At 34.9% G+C, this 20,908-nt stretch overlaps 1 protein-coding gene across 2 annotated transcripts in view; it reads right to left on the bottom strand.

Annotated features, from left to right (window-relative positions):
- Positions 1 to 20,908, bottom strand: part of CBLB (Cbl proto-oncogene B) — a 208,584-nt gene that overhangs the window by 13,726 nt on the left and 173,950 nt on the right. Inside the window, exons 14-18 of one of the 2 annotated variants that reach the window (XM_024735359.1) lie at positions 15,908 to 16,054; positions 12,542 to 12,639; positions 12,295 to 12,426; positions 9,566 to 9,706; positions 2,168 to 2,287 (exon numbers count right to left, since the gene is read on the bottom strand). In XM_024735359.1, coding sequence (XP_024591127.1) covers positions 2,168 to 2,287; positions 9,566 to 9,706; positions 12,295 to 12,426; positions 12,542 to 12,639; positions 15,908 to 16,054 — 638 coding nt within the window. The remainder of the gene's footprint in view (positions 1 to 2,167; positions 2,288 to 9,565; positions 9,707 to 12,294; positions 12,427 to 12,541; positions 12,640 to 15,907; positions 16,055 to 20,908) is intronic. The other variant, XM_024735360.1, reaches the window with a different exon arrangement.

The following is a 20,908-nucleotide window of genomic DNA, read 5'->3' as shown; positions in this document are numbered from 1 at the left end:
AACATTCGAATTATAGGGGTTCCAGAAGAAGAAGAGAAAAAGAAAGGGACTGAGAAAATATCTGGAGAGATTATAGTTGAAAACTTCCCTAATATGGGAAAGGAAACAGTTAATCAATTCCAGGAAGCACAGAGAGTGCCATACAGGACAAATGCAAGGAGAAACGCCAAGATACATTGAACATACATATCGATAATTACCTTTAATGTAAATGGACTAACTCCTCCTACCAAAAGACACAGATTGCCTGAATGGATACAAAGTGAAACGAAATTGAGCTATTTGTAATGAGGTGGATAGACCTAGAGTCTGTCATACGGAGTGAGGTAAGTCAGAATGAGAAAGACAAATACCATATGGTAAAACATATATATTGAATTTAAGAAAAAAAATGACATGAAGAACCTAGGAGTAAGACAGGAATAAAGACAGAGACCTACTAGAGAATGGACTTGAGGATATGGGGAGGGGGCAGGGTGATCTGTGACAAAGCAAGAGAATGGCAGGGACATATATACACTACCAAACGTAAGGTAGATAGCTAGTGGGAAGCAGCCGCATATCACAGGGAGATCAGCTCGGTGCTTTGTGACCGCCTGGAGGGGCGGGCGGGAGGGAGACACAAGAGAGAAGAGATATGGGAACATATGTATATGTATAACTGATTCACTTTGTTATAAAGCATAAACTAAAACACCATTGTAAAGCAATTATATCCCAATAAAGATGTTAAAAAAAAAAGATGTGATTTATATGCAGAATGGAATATTACTCAGCCATAAAAACATATGAAATAATGCCATTTGCAGCAACATGGATGGACCTAGAGATTATCATACTAAGTGAAGTAGATCAAAGACAAGTATCATATGCTATCACTTATATGTGGACTCTAAAAAAATGATACAAAGTTATTTACAAAACAGAAAGAGACTCACAGACATAGAAAACAAACTTATAGTTAGCAAAGGGGAAAGGGGCAGGGAGGGATAAATTAGGAGTTTGGGATTAGCAGATACACACTACTATATATAAAATAGATATACAACAAGGACCTACTGAATAGCACAGGAAAGTATATTCAATATCTTATAATAACTATAATGGAAAAGAATCTGAAGACAAATATACATATATATAATATTCAGTTTATATATATATATATATATATATATTCAGTTATATAACAATCACTTGGCTGTACCGCTGAAACTAAAACATCATTGTAAATCAACTACACTTCAAAAAAAAGTCAAAATACAGTTAATGAAAAAAATACTGATATAGGACAAAAATCTACATAGGAAAAACTTCTGATGTTCATAATTATGAGACAAATATATTTTTTCAGTTGCTCAAAATATGTGTATGTTCACCATAACACAGATATCGGCGACTCTTCCCTCCTCCCTTCTATCCATCCACTCATCCAAGGAACATGTGCTAGGCCCTCTTCTAGATACCTGGGGATAAAGCAGTGAACCAAACCACGTGTGTATATTCAAAGCAGTACTCTAGCAGATGAGACAGACAAGCAAATAAATGAATGAAAGGTGCTATGAAGAAAAATAAAGCAAAAGAAGGGGATAGAAAGTGACTGTGTAAAGTAGGGGGAGCTATTTTAGATATGGTGGTCGAGGAAGACCTCCCAAAGAAGCAAAGCAGCAACATTCCATTAATAATGGTTATGAGTACGACTTGTATTTACTAAAATGGAACAAGCTTCTACTTGATGACTGGCAGTAGAGCACTGCATGATAGCCCTAAATAAGCTATGAAAATGAATAGTTTGGTGCTAATACTAATTCTAAAGAGATTTCTTCCTTTAATGGAGAAATAAGAGAATGCAGCAGTTCGGTATATAAAGACCTCAATCCCATTTCTCATATCTGATAAGGCAAAACAAAAGTTAGAGAATGAATAGATTCTGAATCACAGAACATGCTTTACTGACATATCAAAGTTAATATTAAGGCTTAATGTTTTCTTTTCCGTGAGACAATTTTGTAGGCATTCTTCTCATAATACATGCTTTATAAGCAAATGCAATGGTGATAAAAATACTTTTTTAGGCTGGCGATGCTCAATTATACACTGAATAAAAAGGTGCTCCGAAAAGCACTGTACAAACATAAGGTATTATTATTACTATTATTAGCCAACTCACCTGAAGATGAAGGAAGCTGATCATAGTCCTGTGATGTTCTGTTGGATTTGACATTTTCACCTGGTAATCTCCTAGCAGGAGGCAAAGGAACCTGGCCACTTCCTGGATCAAAGAAGGGATCTTAAAAATAAAGATAATTTTCAGATTAAAACTATTATCTCTGCTAACTGGCTAAAGAAAAAAATTAGAAATTCTCTATAAAGATCAACTTTTGAAAATAAAACATTTCATGACTGATAGTACCACTTTCTAATTTGCATATTTCTAATTTATTCATCACTTGCTCAAATATGCTTTTCCCATTTATTCCTAATTAATACACACTACTAACTTTGTAGTTTTCAGATCTCTTACTTGATGGTAAAATTGTTGATGGTAAAATCTGCTTCTAATTTTAATTTTCTGTCCCAGTCTGTCCTGTACAATGAATAGAAACTGTTGTCAAAGAAAAAAATGGGTTTTGAATTTTGCCTGTAAGAATATTATATCAGTTAATCTGTCTAAGCATTAGGCAGACATAATCTGTAAAATGGACCTGACATTTGGGATTTGTGAGGATTAAATGAATTCATGTCTACGAAATCTCCTGTACATATAATGTGCCTTTTAAAATACTACATTGAGGGCTTCCCTGGTGGCGCAGTGGTTGAGAGTCTGCCTGCCGATGCAGGGGACACGGGTTCGTGCCCCGGTCCGGGAAGATCCCACATGCCACGGAGCGGCTGAGCCCGCGCGTCCAGAGCCTGTGCTCCGCAACGGGAGAGGCCACAACAGTGAGAGGCCCAAGTACCACCAAAAAAAAAAAAAAAAAAAAAAACTACATTGGGCATCCTATGCAAAAAATTGTTAGTTGGCTCACTGGACAATAAATTCAATTATTAAAAATTATGCTATTATTAACATTAAGGTTTGTATAAGTAGTAAAATGTGTTGTTTTTTTTTTACCACCTTGACAGAGAGGGGGAATCTGAAATAGTGAAAAATATGAATTGCAGACAAATTAGAAATTATTGTACTTCTTAATTATATTTATTAAAAATAGAATAATGGCAGAGCTAATGGCAGAAAAAGACTATCAGTGCTACTATATTAAATCATTAGGACCATAAACCTACCTGGTTTAAAATTAGTAGTATATGAGTTTAAATCCATAGAACTGATTCATTTTCTGAGTAGATGAACATTACCTCTGCAACCTTTGGTTCACTAATAATTTATCATCTGCCACCACTGCCATCTCGGGTTCCTCTGTTTTCCTCTCTCATAACACTTTCTTTTATGTCTGCCCGTATCTCCAAAGGTACTGTAAGTTCTTTTCAGGGCAGGGACCTTATCTTACTCAATTGTGTTTGAATTGTATCTCCTAATAGAAACACAGTACCAAGCATACGGCTTGGTAAATAGCCTGCACTTCACAAATATTTACCTTTAACTACCCAAATTAACTCATATTCAGATATTTCATAAATTCAAATTCTGTGAAATTTGTATTGCTAACGTAAGGCTAAAATGATAACTATTAAAGAAGACCTGATAAATATTTCATTGTTTTAACTTCCATTTGAGTTTGATATTAAAAATATGTAACACTTTGATTATGTGAGAAGGAAATACATGCCTATTTATATTAATTTTGACTAGTTGAAGTCATTATTTCCTTCCCCCTATTTGCGTACAATTAATTATCTCCAGCTTTACTGGAGACTTTTTATTTTTTTAACCTAAGCAAGGCTACTTAATTTGCTTTCATTAATTTTGAGATTAAAGTAAGTCTTAGGGGCTTCCCTGGTGGCGCAGTGGTTGAGAGTCCGCCTGCCGATGCAGGGGACACGGGTTCGTGCCCCGGTCCGGGAAGATCCCACATGCCGCGGAGCGGCTGCACCCGTGAGCCATGGCCGCTGAGCCTGCGCGTCCGCAGCCTGTGCTCCGCAACGGGAGAGGCCACAACGGTGAGAGGCCCGTGTACCACAAAAAAAAAAAAATAAAAAATAAAAAAAAATAAAATATGATAAAGTAAGTCTTAGATTCTGAGTTTTCAATAATTGAAAAGTCAATGGTTCAGCCTCATTAATTTTGTTGAAACATTTTAGGAAGGAATAAGAAGATAAATCAAATTCCATGCAACAAATGTTAGTCTTTTGATTTGGAAGGCTAACCAAAGGAACCAAATGTGGTGATTTCTGCATAAATTTAGAAATTTCCCAAAGATTTTCAGCTAAATTTTCAATAAAATTTACTTTCAATTCTTGTTCATTCTAAAACTGATATAATATTAGGTCAGAGGAAAGACTGTCTTTTATAATTACACTTTTTTATTTCCTTAGGGGTAAATTTATAGGTTTGTTAGATATGCTATTTCTAATCGTCTATTTATTTAAGAGTAAACATTAGATTCTGGATACATTATTGAGTCATAAATAGAGTACAAAATATACAGTAGTATGATATTACTCCATTAATCTGTTGCACCTAAAAGGTCACTAGGTACACTAAAAATATTACCAAAAATAGCACGAATACTTAGTTCAGTTCTGAACCACTACAATGCTTCATGTTAAGTTTGGCTACTGGTCAGGTATAGGGTAAACTGGGCTTCTGTAGCAAGTTATAAAGTTGGAAGCATTCCTGCTTCGATCGGAAAAGATACTATATATAATACGATTATTACAGAGAGTACAATAATTACCAAATTTGAAAATCAATAAAGTTTTTAAAAGTAAATTCTTCAGAAATTCCTTAAAGTAAAATTTTAAATCCAGACTTAGGATTAAAACATACAAATTGAAAATGCCATAGCCAATGTACCATTTATATAGTAATACACGTTTGAGAAATGAATGAATGAATAAACACGATGGGATTAGTCTACTCTAAAAAGCAAAGTATAAGTGCCTGTGATTTACAGTATGGTAATGCTAAATTGAAAAATTTTAAGACTTATTTTAAGAGAGTATTAAAAACTAAGGAAACACTGGGAGGGAAAGGTTTGCTAACTATGAAAGAAGTGGGGAAATACACATCAATCAAAATTATGCTGTGTAAGAAGGAAACCTATCAAGTGGTTATCTCTGGGAAGAGGCATTATGGAATTTTCTTAATTCTTTTTTTTCCCCCACTATCTAAAACACTTCCAATTTTTTACTCATGCATAGGAAAAGAGGCAAATAAAATTGAACAGTTAAAACAATGGCATCTTTCCTCTGGGGCTGTCCAAAAGCCATCGGAAAGATTTATCAATATTCTGAAAATTTTAAAAGAATATCAATGCTAGATCTAATTGATAGAAGAGGATTTGAAGACCTATTTAGGTGAGACAAAGCTCCTCACTCTTTAACTCACATTCATAACACCCCCATATGTAGTGATCTGGTCACTGATCAAGTCCTCAAGTGTTAGAGAACTCACTACCCCTCTGAGATATAAGAAGTATTAATAATCCAGGAAGCTTCTTAACAGGAATGAAATTTCCACTCCTAATTCTTCTCACTGGTCAGTCTTTGTCTCAGGAGACACGGAAGAAATCTAATCATTCTTTTACAAATACTGTGGTTGAAAGCAACTCTAATACATACTCAAGATCTTCTCTTCTGTCGGTTAAACATCCTCAGTTCCTTTAATCTACTGTAGTTTACACGGTGTGATTTTACTTCCCTTTCCCATCCTGGCTGCAGTCCTCCAGATATAGCCTAGCCCTGGGTTTCTCCAACTTAAGCATGCATCAGAATCACCCCCAAAGGCTTATGAAAACACAGATTGCTGGGTCCTACTCCCAGAGTTTCTGATTTAGTAAGTCTTGGGTAGGTCTAAAGAATTGGCATTTTTAACAAATTTCTAGGTAGTGTTAATGCTGCTGGTCTCAAGACCACAATTTGAGAACCACGGCTCTACCCATCAATCCTTCAACACCTGAACACAGTAGTCTCCACACTGGCTGAGCCTGGGGGAGGACTTGCCTCACTCGATCTCTGATTTGAACTCTGTGAGTGCAACCCTCAGAGGGCATGAGAGTCCCTGGTAACTACGTCATGAGTGTGCTTCATAAAGGTCACAGTCAACCAAACCCCTAGAAATCCTTTCCAATAACTGCTACTAATGATCCAAGTTTTCTTTGTATTTTACTTATGCAATTGCATTTCTGGATCCCGTGGAAAACCTTCCTTCATCTCTAATAAAGTCAATCTGGCTAGCTTTTAGAGTTGAATTGTGACTTTAAGATTGGATAAGGACTTCAAAAGAGATTCCAGGTTAGAAATACAGTGAGAAAAAGGTTCAGTAAGGGCTGCCAAATACGTTGTGTATTTTGTGCACTGCACAAAGACATGCAGTAATAGGACTGAGCAGACTTAAATACAGCCTTGGCTTTGTTCCTGGAGCACTGGCCCTGGCACAAAGCAGAGGGAGGGGTGCCGATTTCAACCCACCAACACAAAAGAAATGCCTTTTTGTAATTCGGACAAAAGCACATATATGCTAGCAGTAGCCCTGGGTTTGGAGACAGTAAAGTGTAAAGCTTTTTTTTGAGGACTCTTCAGGTTTTGTTAAGATATGACTGGCCTGTCCAGAGTAGATGGCTCATGTACAGCAGTGGCCATTACTATTTTGCCAAAAGAAATCTTGCATGAAGGCCTAAAATAGAAAACAGTTAAAAGCAGCATCAGAGCTGTGCCCCTGCTTTGCTTCCCCCGCTTGATCATACAGGAGTCCTAAGGCTCCTTTGCACAAACACAGGACCCTGTAGTTTGAAAACCACTACTATAGAGCAGCCACTGGGCTATAAGGCTGGAAAGGTGGACCCGACTCAGGTGTGCAGGGCACTGAATGCTGGAATAAAGAGGTAGGTTTGAGTAGGTATTTAGTACAACATCATGGGGATATCCAACCTTTGTCTTTAATTAGGGATAATGATTTCCTCAAGGAAACCAAATCTTCATAATGCCAGAAAAGGCTTATCATTACACTGGACTAAAATTTTACAGATTAAACTATAGTGAAAATAATAGCAGTAAAGTGCTCATACAGTCCATTTAAATTTAGCAATCACCGTTGTTTACCTTGTATGGTTCTACAGCTATTAAGTTAAACTTTTGTTTAGCATTTATAGTGTATTCTTTCATGAAGTTCAGTTCAGCATGAAGAACTGCTTTTGTAAATTTTCTATTACACTTCTTTAGACAGCGTAATGTGTTGAATACTTTGCAAAATGATACAGTCAAGTGCTTATTTAAAGCTGAAAGAAACTTTCATGTTCTATGATATCATTATGTTAAGACAAATTAAAATATTTCTTTTGAAAAAGATGTGGTCTATACATGTGGCTTAAAATGGAATAAAAACAGTTGACTCATTGGATCTCATAAAGGATCTGACAACAGACTAGAAATTTGTCCAGTTAATTATATGAGACTGGAAAGGGGGGAAAAGTTGCCATTTGTTTCTCAGAAGTATTTATTATCTAGGGATATCAACATTACTTGAATGGAATTAGAATACTTCCATGAATAAAAGGAGTTCAAGAGAGAGCCAACAGGTTCAAATGACCCTACTCTGGTCCCATGTTAGCCTCACACCACAGGTTAAGGATAACTGCTACTGAGCCTACCTGGCAGCCAAGCAAAGCTATATATGAAATAAAACAGTTTATACAACTTTCATTCTAATAAAAGGGGGCCTTTTTATTTTGAAGTGACTTTTTTAGTAATCTTGAGAAAAAACTTTTTGAAGATGTTTACAAAAGCAATATGAACAATGAAATGATGATAAAGAACTGAAATATTTTACAATTAATTCATTTGATAAAAACAGGTTAAAGTGTGTGTTTGTGTAAAAAAGTGTAAGAATTAAGTCAAGCCTGGAAAGCTTGACTTAATTTTAAAAGAAGGCACTACATTTAACTTTCATTTAATGGGGCTTAAATTACATATATAAAAGGTGATAGGTACCTTATAGGAATCTGGCTAGAAATTATCCAGAAGTTTGCCTTGGGCAAGGCTAAGTTTACTAAGATTTAGAGATATTCATTTTTTTAAAAAAATTTATTGGAGTATAGTTGCTTTACAATGTTGTGTTAGTTTCTGCTGTATATATTCATTTTTAAATGTTAATTAAAGTCCATGTATAAAACAAAGATTTGAATAAGTATAAGTGAAAAAGATAGCAAAATGTTAGCGGGTATATGTAGCTATATGAATAAGAGCCTAATAATTATCCATGCTTTCTGCTTGGATTAGAAGGGTTATGAACCTTGCTCTTTGATTGGTAGCATTCAGTGAATTAATCTGATCCATGAGGGCAGGGAGGCATCTCACAGAGTGGGTGACACAGAGGACAATTCAATATTTACTGATGAAAAATTATTCCTTGAAGATAAACTACTTTTAGAAACTGAAGCTATATATTCCAAGTTATATGTCTATAATTTTGTGGGTCATATCTACAAACTGCCTCAAACTTCTGAATTATCAAACCAAATGGAAAAAAAGTGAGAAAAATGTTAAAGGTGAATTATAATGGTTAAGATTCCCAAGTTTTCAAAGAAGCATGTAGGTGGCCAAAGGACAAAGTGAGCACTCTTAGAAAGCTTTCATGATTTATCTCATACACAAATGTAAAGCAGTTGTTAAAAAAAGAAAATCTTTACCCTATATTTAACCAAACCAAGTCGAGGAGGCAGACATTTCAGCGTACAGATCACAGTATCACCAGTAGGACTGACGGGAACAATTAGTATCAGCAGATTCAACATAACTGAATTTTTTTTTCCTGATAATTCTGACTAGTGGAGTGGATGGTTTATTAAGTCTTTTTATTTCTACTCCTCACCTGAGTTCTTTTTTAAAAACTATTAATTTTTCCTTGAAGACCAATAATTTTAGTAGATACATTGAGGCATTAAAAATCAAAACAGTAACAAAACAATAAAATGCAGATATTTCAGAAAAACATATCTATTAATGTTACAACAATATAATTTACCGATATTACGTTTTTGAATAAAATTATGACCCTAAAGCATACTTAGTAAAAATTTTTAAACACATTGTTTGAAAAAAATATTGCACTCAGAATTAGGAGAAAGTCTAAATTTGTCCCCATCACTTTTAGCCCCAAAACAGAGCACTTCTGGTTCTCACCTTTTGTAACATACAGGTGTTATTTGATAATCTCTTCAGCACCATTTCTGAATTCTATGATTCCTTGTTGCTTTTGCCATTTTTGTAATCCTTTTGCCATTAAACCAAACAATTGACAGACAAACCTATCCAACTGCTGTTTTCCCCACCCAGGGATTTTTCAGCTTGGGAGCTAGAAACCAATGAATCACTAATGCTTATTTGACAGTATCATCTTAGAAGTATTTTTGCTTTCAGTGAAAAGGTTTGCTGGGTTTTTCCCTCCTACCTGAAGGAAGGAGGAAAAGGTCCTGTCCTGAGGATGGTCGGCTACTGGAGCCAGGAGGTTTTGAATGTTCGATGAGACTATGCCTTGCGGGAGGTGGGGGAGGTGGGAGGGATGGGGGGAGGGCATCAAAAGCATCTTCACCTGCATTGAAAGAAAGGTCAGTATCAACAGCAGAACTTCAGTAATCAAGACACAGTATCAGGCAAAAATAATGATTTTCTCTTGCTGCTTATAAACAATTTCACCTGCAGTGTTTACCCAGCAAGCAGTTCACTGACTTTGTTAATGGGAGCTGATTATTTTCTAGGAGGTGTTTGGAGAGAAACACAGACACACAAACACACATGTATGCATACAGACTTTTTCGATCTCTCAGCCCTTTCTATTAAAAAGCAGTATTTCAGGTTATGAAACAGCTTATTATTCACTTGTAACCTTTATAATATTAAGACATTGGAGGTCTGAACTAAATATATTACAGATCACATCATCAAAACAGAATTTTTGTGTAACAATAAGAGTTCACAGCCTCTAATTAGAAAATCACACTATGCACAAAAATTTAATGTCACAGAATAGTTTAGATTATCTTTTAAAAGTTTGCTCCACGGCATTTTAATTCATTTAAACTAATGCTCCATATATTTCATTGTCAAAATATACAGAAAATGCACCTGCAGTAGAGGAATATGATCTTTTTCTACTTACCAGATATCTCTAGGGAGAAACAGTTAAATATATCAATAGAACTACCTCTTGTGGTGGTCGCAAAGCTAGTTATTTATATTTGCATAGTTCCCAACTTTAGTAGCTGTAGAATACTGCAGTATGCTTTTATGTCTACTTGTGTTTCCCCTGCCACGTCTTACTATCCTATTCATATTTTCCCTCATCTTGATTCTTTAAAAAATAAAATTGCAGTGTATGTATTTTTGTAAGCACTCACAAATACTTTGTGAATGAAACAGGGTATAAATACCTACATCTTCTAGTAATAAAAATTCTCATGGGTTTAAATACATTGACTTAAATATAAAGGTATATTTAAATATAAATGGTTTCACCACTCATCCAGCTTGCCTTGCAAAAAGTATTCAAAATTTTTTCTCTAATATCATAAATATTTTTCTAATGTAAAATATATGAAGGTATAGGAGAGAGAAAGAAAGAGCTTTGTTATCATTCCAACTTTCAGCTATTTCCTACATTATCTCATTTATTCAAATCCTTTATCAGCCCCTAAATGTCAGGCACCATGCTAGGCACATGGGTAATGTGTAGATCAAAATCATAAGTCCTCGACCCCAAGGAGCTTGGATTCCACAGTGAGACCTAAGAAAAGTTCACAGAAGACTCACAGGTGAATAGGTCCCAGAGGGAGAGAGAGATGCATTGTAAGAGGGAAGAGGAATGCAGACAGTGGCATTCAGCAAGGTATTACCAAGAACAGGAAGGCCTGGGATATCAGGGCCTCAAAAACATTTGTTCATCAAATACAGGGATGGTGTCTACTAGGCAGAGTGAATAGCATAAATAAAATATGAGATGTACATGAAGAGCCAAAGGAAGGATGAGTTAAAAAGGTTGGAACATTTATCTGCATTGTCCAATATGGTAGTAACTATCCACATATAGCTATTTAGTTTAAATTTAAATTAACTAAAATTCAGTTCTACAGTCACACATATAGGTCTTTTATGTCACCACATAAAGTTCTATTGGACAGTGCTGATCTAGTCATAAAGACTTGGGTAATAGGTCAAAAACAGCATACAGGAAGAAGTGGAAGAGAAAAAGACTATAGGTAAAGAAGGAAGTTGGGAGGTGCTGGTAATCCACGTAGGTGAGAGTAAAGCACTGAACTGAATGTCTTGCTCCTGCAAGACATTCAACTGTATAACTGGAAACACCAGTTTATGGGGAAAAAAATGGAGAGGTTCATTTCTAGTAGCCTAATGATTCAGATAAGCTTATAAATGAACCTTCATTATACATTATTTTATGCTATGGTGACTCATTATTGTGAAGCCTTAACTTGTGAAGGTTTCTTAATTGTCCTCCTCTAAAAATAGGGTGAGAAGCTTCCTACCTAGAATAAATGAAATAAACAGACACCTGCACTGGCCAATTTTAACATAAATACACATCTGTGTGTACCTTCACACATGTACACATACACACACATTAAGTGTACTTCATGGTAAAATTTGAAACAAAGAAACTGAGATTCTCTGGATGTGTTCTAGTTGCAGTGATTATAAGACAGAATTTATTTGCAGCTCTCTACAATAAAATATATAATTTCCCAAATGTAATTAGCTAAGTGGAAGTGGGTCATTTTATATTGAAAGGAAAAGGAAGTACGCATTCATTAAGAAATTATACTTAAAGAAAATCTCAGATGAATACTTCAAATCTACTAGAACACAAGCACCTGGGGGAATGAACAATGCCCTCATAAGATTTTGTAGACTGCATTTAGTACATGAAGAGACAGCTTGATAAATCCCTAACTGATGCCAGCTATTTACACCACTGCTTCAGTCATCTAAATGGAATAATGGTCACATGAACCGAGAGCCACTATCACCTGGAGATTCCATTCTAATTCAGACAGATTTATAACCTAGTGAGTCTACATTGCACTGAACTAAGAATTCTGATAATTCAGATATTAATTGGAAGAGGTGGCAGGGAGGCTTGCTTGAAATTGTTTTAAAGGTTTCGACCTAATGGAGGGATGAGAAGATCATAATCAGAGGGCGTCCTGTTGAGTGAAGAACCATGCTTTGGATTGTCCCGAGTTGGAGGCCTGGCAGGTGGTAATGGCACTGGATCAGAGGCTGAATCAAAAACATCTCCTAGAGGATAACACAAAATCTTAATGTATTTTCAGTACAACAATGGCATGGAATTTTGCCTTTAAATTCTGACCATTAAGACATAGACTACAAAGAGAATATGTCTTATACATACCCTTTAAATATATGCCTAACTCAGGGATGTTTGATTTCTTCATCTCTGAAGACGTACCGTGTGTTCCATTCAATATGCAGTGACCGTTATCACAAGACCTAAAGCAGAAATCAAAGGACAAAACTCATAAGGATAATTACTTTCCACTTAAAAGTCATTTGGGGGTGGGGAGATGATGGGAACTAGCAACACTGCTCATGTAATAAAGTTAGGATATAAATATAATTAATGTCCTTTTCTAGAGAAAGTAAAGTAATATTATCTAGATACTTGAATACTTTTACAAAGCAGAAGTAAATATTCCATGGAAGACAAAGGTTTTTTTTTCTTTTTTTAAGTGAAACTAAGAATCACAAGGGCCACAAAATAGCTGATACCCTAAACACACCTGTGGAATTAACATCATTTTGGAAGATTTCAATATTACCCTATCAAGGTTTTGAAGAAGAAAATGTAATATGCAGGCAAAAAATATGTAAAAGTCCCAATGACATCATAACTGGTTAATGGTACTTAACAGTATATTCTTATTTCTGTAAGTTAAGCTTTCCTTATTATAAACTAGAGGCTGTCAAGGAAGGAGAATTATTAAATATTCAGAAAGTCCATTAAAATTCAGATAGGCATATTCAAAGACCTAGAGTCTGGAGTATAATATCACCACTGCCATGAACAAAACTGGCACTTCTGACAACTGTAGAGAAATGACTTTAGCAAAGGCCTTGGGTACACAACAAATATTTTAATCTGGGTGTCTGTAAAAGGATAATACTAAAAAAAGTGGGGGTTATTTGGTTTTATTTTTTTGCGGTACGCGGGCCTCTCACTGTCGTGGCCTCTCCTGTTGCGGAGCACAGGCTCCGGACACGCGGGCTCAGCGGCCATGGCTCACGGACCCAGCCGCTCCGCGGCATGTGGGATTTTCCCAGACGGAGGTACGAACCCGCGTCCCCTGCATCGGCAGGCAGACTCTCAACCACCGCGCCACCAGGGAAGCCCTAAAAAAAGTGTTTTTATTGTTGGTATTAATGCTTTTGAATCATACTATGAATGCAATGCACAAATCCGGGGCACAGGAAGGTAGCAGCAGGAAGAGAAGGCACGGAGCGTATTTTGTCTTCAGAATATAGCTGTGTAGCAACTGTCTGCTCACCAAGTTACTGTGCTCACAAAGAGCTATAGAAGGCAGAGTTTATATTTTACTTTCCCCTGATTTACTGTGAATTCTTGGGGCAAAGTAAAAGTACATACATAATGGAGGAGATATTGGACATTTGAATAGTTATTGCAAAGTGCTTCATCTGAAATTCATTTCCATTCTCTCTGGTGGCCACATCTCTTTAAGGGGCCAGAGATGGTTCATTTAAAAATAGTTATCATGTATTGAATTTTCATAGTAACGATGGATTTTTACTGAAATGGAATTATTCATCTATGAATAATATGGTTTATGAATCTATGAATAATACGGTTTAACTTTTTCCACATACTGACAATTTAGTTCTCCTGATGTTCCAAAGAGAGGAAAAACATAGAAGGAAAGGATGTGTCTAAGTTTAAAGAGTGCTTTGTAGAGGATCTAAGAAGATACTTCACCCATTGACTTTCAAGAACAAATTAGACAGAAAATTCACTCCAATTAAGATTAGGGATTATCAACATTTACCCTACTTCTCTGTAACTGTAGAAAGATGGTAATGGTGGTCATAAATCAAATTTATTTTCAGGATTTGGGAGGCCTGCCACCAAAAATCTCATCCAGTATGATGTGACAATTAAAATTTAAAGTATTAAAATTATACCACTCACTTATCCAGTGGTGAAAAAAAATGAGGTCCCAAGGAGACCAAAAAAGCTCATCTTATTTCAGTTTTTTAAAATTACTACACATTTGTAAGAGCCAAGGGAACTGAAAATTGTAAAAATTTATACTTGATGTAAAGGAATAACTTTTTTCTCTAATAACAATAGTAGACATTTGGTTCTTCTAACATAACAAATTATTATCTCTCAGTTATTTCTCTGTCTTCTCAATGTTACCAACAAATGTCCTAAAGACCAGAAATCAGCAAAGAAAGGTTTGGTTCTTGCTTTGAAATATGAAGCCCTGGACAGCAAAGTGTTAATAACCATGGTTAATAATTCTGCATAGTGTTGATAATTCTAACCTTGTAACTCACTAAGGCAGATCTCTGGTTTAAATGGAGTTTTGCTTCTCTTTTCCAAGTACTGCAATACAATACTTGAAGAAAGGCATTAAAACATTTTTTAGACTTTTCATCTGAAAAGAAAGGAACACTCCACTCATAAAATGCTTTCTGTTGATTGACTTGACCTCAAAAGGAAATGGCACACTAAGTAAAGATGACATAGATGACTGAAGTGTTAAACAGCTCTCCTATTCCTCAGTCAGTAAAGAGATACTGAAAGGCAAGAAGCCTGGGCCACCAGCAGTAGCTGAGCCCTCTTCTGTATGTGCCAAGCAGAGCTCCAGGGATGTAATTAGACAAAGAAAACTGGAGCTCAGAAAATAAGTCTGAAACTGAGATTTGACTTACTGAGTACTTCATATATGTCAATTAGATTTAAAAAAACAAAAATAATATTAGATTATGATTTACTAATTCAATTATATAAACACACAATTGTCCTTCTACTTAAAGACAAACTAATGTTTCAATACACACCACCCATTTTCAATAACTCCTATACCTCCATGGGGCTGCTACTTCAAAGACCAAGGATGTCTCCATAACAGTGAGAATAAACAACTGACAAGAAGAAAACAGAACACAATTCCTCACATTCTTGTTTGATCCAAGGAAAAGTAAAATAGTACCTGATAAAAATAGCTAAGGGAAATAATTTTTTTCAATTCTTCGAGATCTGAAAATCAATATAGATTATACTAGTCCTTACTTCATGAAGAACAATTCTAAGGAAGGTTGGTATAATGCCTTATTTTCTAAGCACTAATTTTTCTTCATGAGATATGTGCTTAGAACTGATAAAATGCATTGAAAATAGCTTATTGAAAATTCATGAATTAATCACCACTATATGTAACCTACAGCAAAGTTTTACTACAGTACAATTTGTTTTTTGGGGAGAGGGGCAACAAATTATTCCATTAGACTTACCAGTCAACTAATTTAGTCAAAGGACTTCCTAGTTAATAGAAATCTACATCTTTTCATTTTCTCTGAAAGGCCATGGAGAAAAATAGTATTATAGGTAGAGGAGGCTTTGAGCAAGAAATCAAGGGTTTTTATTAAACAGATGTGATTCAGTTGTTTAAAAACAAATGCCATAAATGATAATGCTTACTGCAGACGTGAGGTGATGATAAATGGCCCATATTCTTACCTAGGAGGAGGTTTTACATTATGACAATGAGATGGTTGTGAATTCAGGGAAACAGGATGGGATGAAGGAATCTTGTATTCATCGTCATCTTCCTCTACTGGGTCTCTTGTTTTCTCTGAAAGGGAATTTGCTAATGGACCAGTACACCTACCAGAGGGGAAAAAAAAAAATCCAGTCTAGTTTTAGCATAACAATTCAGGACAGGCAAGTCTGATGTGACATATTCAAATCAAAGAAACTACTTTGTCACTTGTGTTCATTTTTCAATTACAGGGTAACATCAGAAGGGCTGTTCTTATACTAAATACAAATTAAAAGGACTTTTAAAACTCTTGATGAAATAAGAGTTTTCATACTTGTAATCTTAAAATGGCACAATAAGAGAAGCTAGTAACCTGTCAAATAAAATAAAAAGGTCCTGGAGTTGTAAGTGAATGCATAAAATTATTTACACCAAAGCTATTAAAATATTAACATTTTGTTCCTATTTAACTTAAATTGGTAAATTAAGATGATACATATGCAAGATTATTTTATATATTAATGAAGTATTTATAGAAAGTTCAATTGTCTCTTATGAATATAACTTACAGTTGAAAAAATCCAGTTAAGTGAAACAATTCTTTCTCCCGTGAAGTTACAATTCAGATAGTTGTTGTTGGGACAAAAATTAACAAAGATCTAAAAATGACTGGAACAATCAGAAGTAGATAATAAGAGAACTTTATAAGTCTTTAAGGTAGAGGCCATTATTTTTATGGCTTAAATTCCCTGGCTAAGTAAAAAAGAATGCAAATATGTAAAACAATTACCTAATATCAAAAGAAATTCCCAAGCATTTTACTCATCCATTGAGTAAACAGACAAAGCCAATTAATAACAAAACGACAAAAACGTACTTTTTTTTAACAGTTGTTGCTAATGGAGTTTATCCTAAGCTGATGCCAGTGAGAAACACCAAAGTAGAAACACACAAACCTACCCTGACCAACTTTAGGACAACCAACCTGTTTGCAGGACACTGGAGGTACATATGGGTCCAAACCTTTTTTAAAATCATGAACCTCAAGACAAATCTGTTTCGTTAAATTTTTTTTTTTTTTAATATTTGTGACTGCAATTTTGAAGCACCTTCTGTAGAGGGAGCAAGAGGCCTTTGGTATATGAACCATCAAGACTGAAAAAACTTTTTCATTTTTATTTCTCCTAACTAGTTCGAATGAAAAGAACTTTAAGGGTTTTTCTCTGTGTCCACTGCAAGAAGACATTTTGAAAAACCTAAAGGTTTTCAAATTTCAACTATATATCTGAGTCTCTAGGAAGTTCAGAGATGAAAGAAAAAATCTCTCCTAAGATTTTTCAAGTGTGTTTTTTATCTGTCTTTGAAGACTTTTTCAATACCGATTTTTGAATTCTTGTTTGTTTGAGCGACCTTGGAATTCAAATGACAGTTTATGGTGAAATGAAAGCACAATGATACAGTGACAGGAAGTCCACTGTCACCACCCAGAGCACAAGCTAATAACCTTATTAATAACTTAAGGGTTACAGCTACCATGGTGTAACCTTGGAAGATGTACATCCCAAATGAAGGCCAGTGAGTACACGGACTGCAAAATGGTGATTTGATGGGAATTACAGCAGGGATTTCAAACATCACCTTTTCATAAATTCTTATAAACATGGATATAAATTTAGCTGACTCAAGGGCCAGAGTGGGTTCTGTTAGCAAAACAAACGAGAAAAATACACATCCTTTCTATGTCCTACTATATTGTCATGTACAAGGAATTTTTTTTCCTTTGCAATTTAAGCATATACTGTATAAAAGAAAAAGACTTACTGACCAAATATTCAACAACCACATCAATGTCAGGAATGTTCTATCTGCCTGTTGCAGCTTAGTTCCAAAGATTTAAGAGTTTTCAAAGAAGCACTGCACTATGACACAAGAATGGGTGATTTGTGAAACCACATTTGTTCTGGCTGATTCTATATTTTATCTTCAATGATAAAAGAATTTAATCAGGGTAGCTTCCCCCTACTCTTTAGCTTTGCTGCAAATCAACAGATGGAGTATCCTGAAGAAAATGAAAAGCAAAGCTTATCTAATATTTTATGGAATTATAGGGGCTTACTGCTAAAACTTACTAGTCGCAGGTAATTAGCTTAAATGGATTTTAGTGAATTATACTAGAAGTGAAGAAAGGCTTCGAGTGGCATTTGTTGCGTATCTAAATCTGAAAAAAAATGCCTAGATATCTTATCGCCATTTTAATAAAGTTCTAAAGAGTCATATTTTATCTTATTACATTTTAAAGCAAACTTTTTATATTAGTATAATATTCTAGTTAAAAATAAGCCAATTTATAAGAATATCATTCCAGTGTACTTTATTCAGTATTATATAAATTTTTATACAAAATTGATCTTATTCAATTCTGAAGGGAAAAATAAAAGCAATTTCTATCATGTAAAAAAGGGAATGTAAACTATGAACTTTGGGTGGTTATGTATAAATGTAGGTTCATCATTTTTAACAAATGTACCACTATGGTGGAGGATGGTGAAAATGAGGAAAGCTAGGCATGTGTGGGAGCCAGGGGTATATGGGAAATATCTGTACCTTCTCCTCAATATTGCTATGAATCTAAAATGGCTCTAAAAAAAAAAGTCTTAATAAAAAAATAATAAATGAGGAAGGTACAAATAGATGAAGAATTTGTATATAAAATACCAAAAGGGAAAACTCAATTTATGTAAATAATTACATTATTTGTAATTACATGCGGGATTTTTTTTTTCCCCTTCACAAACTCATTCAAAAAGTAGGTTCAGTTTTACTTGCAACTAGATAAGTGGTAAAAATGAAGAATTTTCATTAGCAATCATGTATGTTTACTTTTGGTAGTGGAGAAAATATCTCATGGGACATAGGAAAATGTTCAGTCATTGATTTAGCTCATGGGAAATTTTTAGGATACCAGAGGAATAAAATAGATCAATTTTATTTGGCTGGTTCCACGTTAAAACTGCCAAGTAAACCATCCCACCATTTACAGCAGTACTTCATTCCCTTTATATTATCATCAGACATTCACAGAGTGTTCTGCACTGCGGCTGTCATTCCTGAATAATACACTGGTAATGCACAAGCACACGTAGTCTTAAAGATACACAGCCATCCTCCCCACAGCCTTCGCCTCCTGTTAAATTCAATGTGTGTTGTTTAAACTTTAATGAGGAATACATCCACTATCTGCATGTGCACACTTGAAACAAACCAAGAATATATTTTCTAATGCTCTTCTTAATTAGTGATTTTTGCATTTTGAAGATGAAGGCTCACAGATACAATCCTCTACAGCCTTCTACATTCCTGGTGTGAGAGGCATATGATCAGAGGGGTGACCTTCTGCATATCCCACTGGCTTTTCCTACATAACATACCTCAAACATTACCCTTACCAAGTACTTTTCTTTCCTTCATTTGAGCAATTCCTGATACCTTGATTAGTTCAACTTTTCCGGATATAAAGCAAAGTAGAAATATCCATCTTTACTGTCTATAGATGAACCTCCTGTGACATCCCACAAAACAGTAATTTTCTTTGAACTTTAATCTTTTATATGTATTTGCTAAGTGTTCATACATTGACATTGTGTTTTCTATATATTCATCTATGTCTTTCTTCTCTTTCTGTCTAATTGCAAAATGCTTAAGGGCAGACCCTGAGTCAACCAAGGCCTGGCATGGTGTGTGTCCCACGAAGCACTCACAGCTTTTAGACAAAAAGAACAAGAGGCTATTACAGAAATACATGACCAAACTGATACGGGAAAGAAAATCATTTTTAGGATACTTTCATAATGTAGAAAAATATTTAAAATATATTATGTTGCTTGCCTTCTACATGTAAAATCTTATTTAATAATCTCTGAAAGCAAGGCTTTGAAAAATATCTTTTATTAAAACCGAATCTTCAGAGGCTGCCATATACATTAGTCCATATTTCTTGTACTAACTATCCTAACAGGCAAAACACCCAACTTCGAGAAATCATAGCCCAGAGAAGTGGTAACACAAAATCTAGCTGTATTTGAAATGAGGATTGCCCGTGTGCCACCTGTAAGCCATTTCCCCAGCATCTCAAGAGTGGGTTTTATAAATATACATACTAATTTTGAGGATTCTTTCATGACATCCAGAAGAATCAGTGTGGTATATTATTAGGCTGAATATAAGCTTTAATTTTAAGTTTTCACTTATAGTTTAAGTATAGTTTATACTTTAAGTATAGTTTTCACTGACTTGTTTTTAAGCTGGAGAAATAAATTTGAAGTTAATTTTTAAGTTAACTTATTCAAGGGCAATATTCATTTCTAACACTTTTAGGGGACTGCTTTAGAAATCAAAAAGATAGATGTTGAGGAAACTTTTTTTTTTGAGAATCTAATTTTCCAATACATGTTGAACATTAAAGACTTCACGGTGATATTAAATGTGGCAGTACTTATAATCGCCAATAACTGGACACAACCCAAATGTCCCTTAGTAGAGGGATGGATAAACAAACCATAGTGTGTTTTACAATGGAATACATACTCTGAGCAATAAAAAAGGAACAAACTATTGATAGTCTTGACAACTTGGATGAATCTCAAATTCATGGTGCTAACAGAAAGAACCCAAACTCAAAAGGCTCTATACTACATGATTCTATTTATATGACCTTTGGGAAAAAGCAAAATTATATAACACAAATCAGACTGATAATTTCCAAGGGTTTAGGGTAACGGGAGAAGTTGACACAGGCCTGGGGGGTGTTTTTGGAGTAAAGGAACTGTTTTCTATCTTGACAGTGGTAGTGAATACATGACTGTGCGTTTACCAAAACTCACAAAACTGTACATTAATAAAGCAGGGTGAATTTTACTATATGAAAATTATGCTTTAATTTAACAGCTGGAAAATTTTCATTTTAAGGTTGATAATTCATT

This window comes from Neophocaena asiaeorientalis, unplaced genomic scaffold (assembly GCF_003031525.2).
Source record: "Neophocaena asiaeorientalis asiaeorientalis breed wild unplaced genomic scaffold, Neophocaena_asiaeorientalis_V1.1 scaffold136, whole genome shotgun sequence".
NCBI classification, from domain to species: domain Eukaryota; kingdom Metazoa; phylum Chordata; class Mammalia; order Artiodactyla; family Phocoenidae; genus Neophocaena; species Neophocaena asiaeorientalis.
The sequence above is the reverse complement of the archived record's forward strand: the minus strand, read 5'-3'. Positions and strand labels throughout refer to the sequence as shown.